At 46.8% G+C, this 11,926-nt stretch overlaps 1 protein-coding gene across 1 annotated transcript in view; it reads left to right on the forward strand.

The window, feature by feature from the left end:
- Nucleotides 1–11,926, forward strand: part of ACACB (acetyl-CoA carboxylase beta) — a 175,585-nt gene that overhangs the window by 101,453 nt on the left and 62,206 nt on the right. The window contains 4 exon segments of the mRNA XM_011937064.1: nucleotides 1,949–2,094; nucleotides 4,343–4,493; nucleotides 6,160–6,294; nucleotides 10,498–10,644. Of these exon segments, the coding sequence (XP_011792454.1) occupies nucleotides 1,949–2,094; nucleotides 4,343–4,493; nucleotides 6,160–6,294; nucleotides 10,498–10,644 (579 nt within the window).

Below are 11,926 nucleotides of genomic sequence, written 5' to 3' on the forward strand. Positions count from 1 at the left end.
GTGTGTGTGTGTGCGTGTGTGTGTGCACGCGCGTGCGTGTGTGTGTGTTCACATTGTCTTCCATGACTGTGTCTTTGTGCCTCTTTGTATAAACACCAGTCACCTTGGATTTAGCGCCTACCCTGATCCAGTATGATTTCATCTTAGTTCCATCTGCAGAGACCCCATTCTAAATAAGGTCACATTCCAGGTTCCAGGAAGGCCACATTGTCGGGAGGGAAAAGAGGACAGAGTTTGAGTCTGCTTCTGAGACAGAATTTTTGTTTTTTTTAACTCATACTTTCTATTTAATATAGATGAGCATGAGTAGAACTCACAACTTGGGAGATTTGGGGGCTTTAGTTCAACTAAACCTGTGTGTCATTGATCAGGGTGTGCTTTCACAATCATCCTCCTTTGCTCCTAATGCCTCTTGGCTACCTTTGGGGACCTGGCTGCTCCCAACTTGATTTTAAATGTCACACATGCACGATGTAGAAAATTTCAAAATTTCAAGCGAGCCTAAAAAATCAGGAAAACAAATCCATCATGTGCTAATGCCTAGAGGTAATCCTGGTGAACATTTTAGCAAATCTTTGTTATATATTTTTTTCTTTTGCATTAATTTTACAAAGTTGAGATCATGGTGCAAATATGGTTTTACAGCTTTGATATGATCGTGGCATAAAGTTTTCCATGTTATTAACAAGTTTTCTTTAACACGAGTCTAAACTCATGTCTACAGCACCGTCTCCCGAACTTTCAGTAGTGATGGGAACGTTCCTTATCTGCTGTGTCCAAGATGCTGCCCTTGTGCGGTGACTGAGCACTTGAAAGTGGCAAGTGTGACTGAGGAACTGAAGTTTACATTTCGTTTAATTCTGATCAATTTAAATAGCTGTGTGTGGTTAGGGGTCACCCTATCGGACAGGGCAGATCTAGAGTGTTCCATTACAAGGTTGTTGGCTTGCTAATTTGGTTCTAATTTTTGTTGTTATTACAAATAGTGCTGCAATACACATTCTTCTATTTTTTGCTACCTTGTGTCATAAAATGTGTATTTTATAGGTTGAAGGCCCTTTACGGTGTGTGTTTTCTGAGAGAAAACTGAACTGAAGTGCCAGATGGGGCAGGCACTCTTCCTGGAGGCAGATGTGGTGCTGGGACCAGGGCTTGGCTGTGTCTCTCTCGCATGTCCCAAAGCTCTTGTGTGCTCCTGGGCAGAGCTGGGTCTGGGGAGCAGAGCCCTAGTCTACGTTCGGGTGTCTTAGTCCATTTGGGCTACTGTCATAAAATACCAAAGACTGAGTGGCTTCTAAACCACACACTGTATGTCTCACAATTCTCTAGGCTGGGAAGGTCAATATCAAGACACTGGCAGATTTGGTATCTACTGAGGATCCACCTTTCATTTCATAGATGCTGTCCTTTCAGTATGTCCTTAGATGTCAGAAAGGGGCCATGGAGCTCTACAGGGCATCTTTTATAAGGGCACTAATTTCTTTTACGAGGGCCCCACCTTCATGATCTAATCACCTCCCAAAGGCTCCACCTCCTAAAGCCATCACATTAGGGGTTGGGATTTCAACTTATGAATTTTGTGGGCACACAAACATTTAGTTCATTGCACCTGGCTGCTTGTGGAGTCTCCAGGGCTGCCTCACCCAGAGTGAGAGCTGGAGACAGGAATCAGAAGGGAGACTCTAGGCCCAGAGGGCATGCAGTCGGCAACATGGCTTGACAGCGACTATATTACCCACGGGCAGGTGTGGCTCACTACTCCAGGCCTCCCCCAGCCCCATCAGCAGCTGCTCCCTTGGCAGGGATTGTGAGGGCTGGATCCAAGAGACAGGGGTGTTCATCTTGGCCCTCTGTGGTGGACAACCAGCTCTTGTTTGTTAGCGGGGCCAAACAGTACTCTGGGAGCACATCCTGACCCCAGGCAGTGACAAGGGGCCTGTCCCCACAGGTGGCCCGGCAGTCTCTGACCATGTTCGTTCTCATCATGAATGGTTGCCACATCGAGATTGACGCCCACCGGCTGAACGATGGGGGGCTCCTGCTCTCCTACAATGGGAACAGCTACACCACTTACATGAAGGAAGAGGTTGACAGGTGCGTGGGGGTGCGAGTCCCACTGTGGGCTGGGCATGCACAGCTCTCTGTCCCAGGCATGGAAAACACAGCGCTGGCCTATGTGCAGATCCAAGGGTGTTAGAGAAGGTGCCTCTCCAGTGAATTCTGGGGGCGTGCAGAGAAGTTAATCTCTTGGTTGGAATTCTGTGCAACTGGCAGATATTTAGGGGAGGATCCTAGGGGGCCCTTTTCTAGTAACCTGGTTGGTGGGGATTCAGAGCTGAACGGGACGTGACTCCCAGCTCTGTGGCCTGCGAGGTGTGCGACGAGGTGCCTGCTGCCTGTGCCTCTGAGCTCCGCATCCACCCAGTTAGAGCGGCAGTGACCTACTAAGCTGCTCCGTACCAGGCGCTGTGCTGGGTGTTGAGATAGCATTCTGGGTGCGACTCACCGAGCTTCCAGCCCATTGGGGAAGATGACACACTGAACAGATAGTGGCAGGAAAGGGTGTTGTGTACCTGACGGGTAACACACAAGATGTCCTGGAAGCTCTTAGCACAGGGGCTCGTGAGGTTAGTGAGATAGGCCCCAAAGATGCTCCGCCTCCAGTGTGTCTGATCACACCGAGGTCACGCAATGAAACAGACCCCAGCCAAGGTGACAAAAGGACAGGGGATGTCTGAAAAGCTCCAGTTCAGAGAGTGGAGACTCTTCTTAATCCTCAGTATTTGGGAAGAAGGCAGACTAGGTTTATGCCAGAGTAATGTTTTATTATCTCCTTTTTTTTTTTTTTTTGAGAGAGGGTCTTGCTCTGTCACCCAGGCAGAGACCACTGGAGTACAGTGGTGTAATCATGACTCACTGCAGCCTCGACTTCCCTGGGCTCCAAGGTGATTCCCTCACCTCAGTCCCCCAAGTTGCTGGAACTACAGGGACATGTCACCATGCCCAGCTAATTTTTGTATTTTTTGTAGAGACGGGGTTTTGCCATGTTGCCCAGGCTGGTCTTGAACTTCTGGACTCAAGCAGTCAGCCAGTTTTGGCCTCCCAAAGTGCTGGGATTGCAGGCATGAGCCACCACACCCTGCCTGTTATCTCTTTTTTAACCCATGTTCTATCTGCCAAGAATATTCAGGATTATTATAGGTTCTACTCTCACCAGTTCAAAGGTTAAGACTTTGAGTCAGTAAATATTTGTTGAATCATATCCACTGATTGATTTTTCTGTGTCAGGCCCTGTTAGAAGTATGTCAGCAAAAGGAACCAGCTTTCAGCCAAAAAAGCGTCACATCCTTTTTATTATTTTATTTTATTTTAAAGACTGGTTCTCTGCCGGGCGCGGTGGCTCACGCCTGTCATCCCAGCACTTTGGGAGGTTGAGGCGGGTGGATCACGAGGTCAAGAGATCGAGACCATCCTGGCTAACATGGTGAAAGCCCGTCTCTGCTAAAAAAATACAAAAAAATTAGCCAGGTGTGGTGGCAGGTGCCGTAGTCCCACCTACTTGGGAGGCTGAGGCAGGAGAATGGTTGTGAACCCAGGAGGCGGAGCTTGCAGTGAGCCCAGATCGCGCCACTGCACTCCAGCCTGGGCGACAGAGCGAGACTCTGCCTCAAAAAAATAAAAAATAAAAAATAAAATAAATAAAGACTGGTTCTCACTCTGTTGCCCAGCCTGGGCAAGAGTGAGACCCTGATCGCTTGAGTCCAGAAGTTTGAGACTATCCTGGGCAACTTGGCAAAACCCCATCTCTATAAAATACAATAATTAGCCAAGTGCGGTGGCGCAAATCAGGGGGTTGTGATGGGAGGATCACCTGACCCCAGGGAGGTCGAGACTTCAGTGAACCATGATTGTGTCACTGCACTCCAGCCTGTGTGACAGAGTAATTATAGTTCACAATAGCCTCGAACTCCTGGGCTTAAAGGATTCTCCTGCCTCAGCCTCCTGAGTAGCTGGGACTCCTGGCATGTGCTACCATGCCCAGCTAATTTTTTTTTTTTTTTAATTTTTTGTAGAGATGGGGTCTCATTGTGTTGCCCAGGCTTGTCTTAAACTCCTGGTCTCAAGCAATCCTCCCATCTCGGCCTCAGAAAGAAAGCATCACAGCCTTTTGTTCACCCACCTCACTCTCAGTGTCTCTGAGATAACTATCAAATGCCACCTTTTGGGAATGTAGAGGGTACACTCCCCCTTTAGGAAGGGGAAATAGTATTGAAAGCTGGACTAGGGCTTGCTGGGTTGATGGTCCTCATCAGTCTCCCTACCCACTCCTCCTCTCTCCCAGTTACCGAATTACCATTGGCAATAAGACGTGTGTGTTTGAGAAGGAGAATGATCCTACGGTCCTGAGATCCCCCTCGGCTGGGAAGCTGACACAGTACACAGTGGAGGACGGGGGCCACGTTGAGGCTGGGAGCAGCTACGCTGAGATGGAGGTGACTGCAGAGCCGGCCGTGGGGAATCCTGAACCCTCAAACCCCACTCCTCTGGCTTTGTCCCATGTCTGAACAAACAGGCCTACCTCTCCCCTCGGCCACTGTCTGCAAATTCCTAAGGGAGTCAGTCTGTGGGTTTCAGCCAAATCCCCTGAAGTATTCAAAGAAAAAAACTTTGAATAACAGGAATGAGTAAGAAGGTTAATGACACAGAAACTGGATACAGAGAATATGGGAACTGTCTGTACTATTTACAAAACTGTTCTGTAAACTGTTCTGTAAATCAGTTTCCTTGATTTTTTTTTTGAGACAGTCTCAGTCTGTCAGCTAGGCTGGAGTGTGGTGGCGTGATCTCGGCTCACTGCAAACTCCGCCTCCCAGGCTCAAGTGATCCCTCCACCTCAGCCTCCCAAGTAGTTGGGATTGCAGGCACGCACCACCCCGCCTGACTTAATTTTTTGTATTTTTGGTAGAGACAGGGTTTCGTCATGTTGCCCAAGCTGGTCTCAAACATCTGAGCTCAGATGATCCACCTGCTTTGGCCTCTGAAAGTGCTGGGATTGCAGGCATGAGCCACTCACTGCACCCAGCCAAGAATTGATTGATAATAACAATTATTATCAATCAATGATTAAATATTAAATATTGACCCCAGCAATGATCGAAAGGTGTTAAGCCAATACTTGCAAAGCTGTAACCATGTGGCAGGTGCTGTTCTAAGCATTTAACTGATCTTTATTTTTTAACCTTCCCAGCAACTGTATGAGATGGGCACAAATGTGGTCCCCATTTTATAAAAAAGCTGGGCCCAGGCAGGCTAAGAAACTTGCTGGAGGTCACACAAAGCCAGGATTCAAACCTGGAAAATAACAACAATAATAGCAATGAAAATACAGCAATAATAGTAGCTACTGTGTACTGACCTGCTGCATGGCGGGATCTGCATCTCATTTAATCCTCATAAGAGCCCTAAGAGGTGAAACTATCATTATTCCTCATTTTACACTTGGGGAAACTGAGGCTCAAGGAGGGAAGCCACTTCTGAAGATCACAGAGGTATTGGGGGGGTCGGGTCCTGGGATTCTAGTCCAGGCCTGGCTGACTTGGGTGCCCAAGCTGTGAACTGCCAAGCAAGAGAGACAGCATAGTCCTGGCTCTGCAGCTGACACCATGGTGACAAAGCTCATGCCATCCACATATCCAGACACTCAGAGAGGCACATTAAAAGGGCTGATGAGCAGATTCTTCATTTCACAGAGTGTTCCCTGAGGGTTGTCTAAGTGCCTTTAATAAAACAAACTGTTCACAAAATGTTTGACTTATGCAGTACATTTTAGGAATGTGTATATGAACCACTCTATGTAACATGATTTAACAGTATTTCTAAGAGAGAGAAGACCCCCCTTTGGAAATAAACATCAGTTTCCGTATCTGTAAATGGGCATCACAAACACCTCCTTGGCTGGCTTTGCAGAGTGAATGGCACTTGCCTGGCGCATAGCAGGCTTCCAGTAAAGGTCACTTTTCCTTGTCTCTTCTGCCTGAACACTGCCCAGGGAGTCATTCCATTTAAATGACGAGTCCTTGCTCTGGCATCACTAGTTCTGGGTGGCTCTGGGTGTCAATCCTGATGGGCTCTGTACTATTTCTTCTTTTTACGAAATAGGTGATGAAGATGATCATGACCCTGAACGTGCAGGAAAGTGGCCGGGTGAAGTACATCAAGCGTCCAGGGGCCGTGCTGGAAGCAGGCTGCGTGGTGGCCAGGCTGGAGCTTGATGACCCTTCTAAGGTCCACCCGGTATGTGGTTCCACGGCCCAAGTGCTCTGGCTGGTGCAGGTGCACTTGCAGCCTCCGCTGGTTCAGTGAGACAGATAGACTCAAGGCTGATAGCTCTTCTCCTGCCTCCGCCTGCAGACAGAGCTCATCTCAGCAGCCACCGTGATGGTGCAGAAACACAAGGAAGCTGCACCCTGCTTTGCTCAGATCCCTCTCTGCGGCTCTCCACCCTGCTTAGAGTAAAACCCAATTTCTGCCAGTGACCTACAAGACCCCAAATGAGCTGTTCCCTGCTTTCTTCTCTGCCTTCCTCCTCTGTCCCTCTCCCTATCACTTACTTAAATACACTGGATCCCTCCCTCCTGGGGGCTGTCCTCTCTGCCATGAAGGACCTACCCCAGACTTTGAAGGGATCACTCTCAACTCCTGGGAGCTTTGATTCCAATGTCTTCCCCTCAATGAGGGCATTCTTGACCACTGACCACCTTTTCTTTTTAATAGACTTAATTTTTTATAGTTTTAGATGTACAGAACAGTTATGTAAATAGTACAGAGTTCCCATATTGTCTGTAGCCAGTTTCCCTGTCATTCATTTAATTATTATTCAATTAAATGTCGGTATTCTTCTTCTTTTTTTTTTTTTTTTGAGACAGAGTCTTGCTCTGTTGCCCAGGCTGGAGTGCAGTGGCATGATCTTGGCTCACTGCAACCTCTGCCTCCCTGGTTCAAGTGATTCTCCTGCCTCAGCCTCCCGAGTAGCAGGGGATTATAGGCGTGTACCACCACACTGGCTAATTTTTTTATTTTTAGTAGAGACAGGATTTTGCCATGTGGCCAGGCTGGTCTTAAACTCCTGACCTCAGGTGATCCACCCTCCTCAGCCTCCCAAAGTGCTGGGATTACAGGTGTGAACCACTGCACCTGGCCTCAATTAATTACTATTGTTATCAATTTACTATTATTAATTTAACTATTATTGCACGAACATGGTCCATTTGGCATATTTAATGAACCAATAGCGATATATTAGGTATTATTGTTTAAGAATAATAATTAACTGTTTTAAATTTAACTATTATTGCAATAGTATGGTCCATTTGTCATATTTAATGAACCAATATTGGTACATTATTGTTCACCCAGATTTCCTTAGTTCATTTTTTTAAAATTATGGTTAAATACACATAACATGAAATTTACTGTCTTAGCCATTTTTAAATGTTCTCTTCAGCAGTATTAAATACATTCACATGGTTGCACAACCATCACCATCATCCATCTCCAGCACTTGCAAAACTAAAACTTGACACTCATTAAATAGTAATTCCCGAGTCGCTCCTCCCTCTAGCCCCTGGCAACCACTATTCTGCTTTCTCTCTATCAATTCAACTCCTCTAGGTGCCTCATATAGGTGCAATCTATATAGTATCTGACCTTTTATGACTACATTTAGTATAATGTTTCCAAGTTTCATCCATCTTACAGCATGTGGCAGAATGTCCCTGTTTTTTTAAGGCTGCATAATATTCCCTTGTAGGGGTAGATCACATTTTGTTTATTGACTCATCCACTGATAGGCACTAGGATTGTTTCTACCTTTTGGCTACTGTGAATAAGGCAGCCATGAACATGAGTGTACGATTTTCTTAGTTTTTACCTGATGTTCAGGATCCCATCCAGGTTAGCGCATTGCATATAGTTGTCATGTCTCTTTCAACCGCCCTTTAAAAAATTGTGCTCACCTCTACCCATGTGCAAACACACAGCACACCTCACAGAGACGACCTCACTGATTGTCTTCTTGGTTTATTATTTGGCCTCCAGGAGACTGGGAACACCATGAGAACAGGGCTTTTTGGCTTTCTTGCTCACTGCTGGGTCCCCAGTGCCAAAAACAGGAGCTGGTACGTCAAAGGTGCTCTGTCAATATTGGTTGTTGGATGAACGTATAGCAGTGCAGGTGCCGGGGCCATCACCCTGTCCTCAGGACCACTAGAGGGTGCACCAGAGTGTCTGTCATGTGACCCTGAGCTCAGGCTCTTGGGGGGACCTCCAATTTAGATTCCTGTTAATTTGTTAGCGTTTGTCAAGCCCTGTCATTACCTATGAGTCCCTGAGGTCAAGGACTACTTTTGATGTTCCCTGTTGTGATCCTGGGGCTTAGCACAGTGCTCAGGGCATAATGGGCGCTCAGAAATAATAAGTCTCGATGAATGAATGAATGTTTACACCCTCCTAAGCAAGACTCTAAAATAATTAGTACATCTGTCCAGCAAAAAAAGCATTTACAAATATCACATTGTCTCTTTTTTCCAGAGTATTCTATTGATTGTATTTGTTTTCTTTTTTAAAAAAATTGTAATTATGGGTACATAATAGGTGTATATATGTACGGGGTACATGTGACCTTTTGATATAGGCATACAGTCTAATAATGGGTATATATGTTTATGGGCTACATGTGACCTTTGATATAGGCATATACTGTCTAATAATCAAATCAGGGTGATTGGGGTATCTATCACCTCAAGCATTTATCATTTCTTTGTGCTAGGAACATTCCAATTCTACTCTTTTGGTTATTTTAAAATATACATTCAATTTTAATTGACTGTAGAGTCACCCTGTTGTGCTATCAATACTAGATCCTTTGTGTGTGTGTGTGTGATGCAGTTTCGCTCTGTCACCCAGGTTGGAGTGCAGTGGCGTGATCTTGGCTCACTGTAACCTCCACCTCCAGGGTTCAAGCGATTCTCGTGCCTCAGCCTCCCGAGTAGCTGGGACTTCAGGCACCTGCCATCACACCCGGCTAATTTTTTTATTTTTAGTAGAGATGGGGTTTCACCATGTTGGCCAGGCTGATCTCGAACTCCTGACCTCAGGTGATCTGCCCACCTCGCCCTCCTGAAGTGCTGGAATTACAGGTGTGAGCCACCATGCCCAGCCTCAATACTAGATCTTATTCATTCTATTGAACTGTATTTTTGTACCCATTAACCATCCCCACTCCCACCAGCCCCATTACCCTTCCCAGACCCTGGCAGCCATCATTCTACATTCTGTTTCCATAAGTTCATTTGTTTTAATTTTCTACTCCCACATATGAGTGAGAACATGCTAAATTTGTCTTTCTGTGCCCAGCTTATTTCACATAACGTAATATCCTCCAGTTCCATCCATGTTGCTGCAAATGACTGTTGTTACAATCCTTTTCATTAGTCTCTCTCTTTTTTTTTTTTTGAGACAGAGTCTTACTCTGTCACCCAGGCTGGAGTGCAGTGGCATGATCTCGGCTCACTGCAACCTCCACTTCCTGGGTTCAAGCAATTCTCCTGCCTCAGACTCCCAGGTAGCAAGTAGCTGGGACTACAGGTTTGTGCCACCATGCCTGACTAATTTTTGTGTTTTTAGTAGTGGTGGAGTTTCACTAGGTTGGCCAGGCTGATCTTGAACTCCTGGCCTCAAGCAATCCGCCCACCTTGGCCTCCCAAAGTGCTGGGATTACAAGGGTGAGCCACTGCACCTGGCATCATCAGTCTCTTTAGGGAGTTCCCAAAGCTAGGAATAGACTGGGCCTTTTTGGATCAGTGGGCGGGTCCAGGTACCTGCACTGTGATTCCTTTCAGCACACATTTCCTGTGCTGGGTTAATAAGGCAGGGCCTGGCCACCCATTCCCTGAGCCTCACATAAATGCTTGTGAGATAGACTGGGAGATCAAGTAATTTTACTTGGTGAGTGTAGTTAGAACACTGCCCTTGGCCCTGGGCTGTGGGGGCCCAGATGGAGAAGCCATGATCAGACTGTGGAGGAAAACAGAATTTCACTCCATTTCCCAGGCTGGAGTACAATGGCACAATCTTGGCCCACTGCAACCTCTGCCTCCCAGGTTCAATTGATTCTCCTGCCTCAGCCTCTGGAGTAGCTCAGATTATAGGCACGCACCGCCTTGACTGGCTAAATTTTTTGTGTATTTTTAGTAGAGATGGGGTTTCGCCATGCTGGCCAGGCTGGTCTCGAACTCAAAAGGAATGGTTTGGAAAACCCACAGTGGGGTGTGAGTTTGGCCATTTTAACTTTCCAGTACATTGTCTTCGATTTTTTCCTCAGGCCTCATCCTCACTTGATATGGAAGCCAGCAGATCTGCCCCACCTCCCGTTCTGCCCAGTCCCATTTGGGATTCTCAGAGTTTTCCTCACCTGTCATTCTTGTGGTGTCTCATCAGGCTGAACCGTTCACAGGAGAACTCCCTGCCCAGCAGACACTGCCCATCCTTGGAGAGAAACTGCACCAGGTCTTCCACAGCGTCCTGGAAAACCTCACCAACGTCATGAGTGGCTTTTGTCTGCCGGAGCCCATTTTTAGCATAAAGGTAAAGTCACCTATGAGCGCAGGCATGTAGATCCGTGTGGAGAGTCAGGTCTACCCCATGACAGCAGAGGTCATTAGTAAGAAATGAGAAAATGGTCGGTCCTCTGTTGTTTTTATTTTATTTATTTTATTTACAAGGTCTCACTGTGTCGCCCAGGCTTACTGCAGCCTTAACCTCCTGGGCTCAAGAGATCCTCCCACCTCAGCCTCCTGAGTAGCTGGGACTATAGGTGCACCCTACCACGCCCGGCTAATTTTTTGTATTTTTGTAGAGATGGAGTTTTGCCATATTCCCCAAGCTGGTCTCAGACTCCCGCACTCAAGTGATCCACCTGCCTGGGCCTCCCAAAGAGCTGGGATTGCAGGCCTGAGCCACCGCACCCAGCCCCTCTGTTGTGTTTATGAAGGACCTGTCCTCAGGGAATTCCTCAGTTCGATTGTAAACATTGGCCTGACGTTTTCTCCTTGATCGTAAACTGGGCTTGTAGCAGTTCAGCTCAAGACTGAGAATGCTCCAGTAGGATGTTAAGGAAGGAGTCAGTGGGGGTCACCCCCCTTAAGGAGATGACAGACAAGGCACTTTGTTTGCAACACACCTCTGTTCGCCGTTCACCCTTGCTGGGTCTCATCTGTTCACTCAGTAGAGAAACAAGAAGTTCTCTGATTTGCAGACCTCCTTGAAAGACCCGTGATGCTCATGACAGTGACTAGTGATGATGAAAATCGTGGCGATGATGATAATAATTGCCAGTGCTTAGCAAGTATGTACCATGTGTCACCCTTTTTTTTTTTTTATTTTGAGATGGAGCCTTGCTGTGTCACCCACACTGGAGTGTGGTAGCACAATCTCGTCTCACTGCAACCTCTGTCTCCCAGGTTAAAGTGATTCTCCTGCCTCAGCCTCCTGAGTAGCTGGGATTACAGGCACGTGCCACCTATACCCAGCTAATTTTTGTTTTTTTTTTTGTTTTTTTTTTGGTAGACATGGGTGTTTACCATGGTGACCAGGCTGGTCTCGAACTCCTGACCTCAGGTAATTCACCCACCTCGGCCTCCCAAAGTGCTGGAATTACAGGCATGAGCCACCATGCTCACTGTGTCACCTTCTAACTACTTAAAAGTTCAATTATTGGGCCGGGTGCGGTGGCTCAAGCCTGTAATCCCAGCACTTTGGGAGGCCGAGACGGGCAGATCACAAGGTCAGGAGATCGAGACCATCCTGGCTAACGTGGTGAAACCCCGTCTCTACTAAAAAAATACAAAAAACTAGCCAGGCGAGGTGG

Source organism: Colobus angolensis, unplaced genomic scaffold (assembly GCF_000951035.1).
Source record: "Colobus angolensis palliatus isolate OR3802 unplaced genomic scaffold, Cang.pa_1.0 Scaffold10, whole genome shotgun sequence".
Taxonomy (NCBI): domain Eukaryota; kingdom Metazoa; phylum Chordata; class Mammalia; order Primates; family Cercopithecidae; genus Colobus; species Colobus angolensis.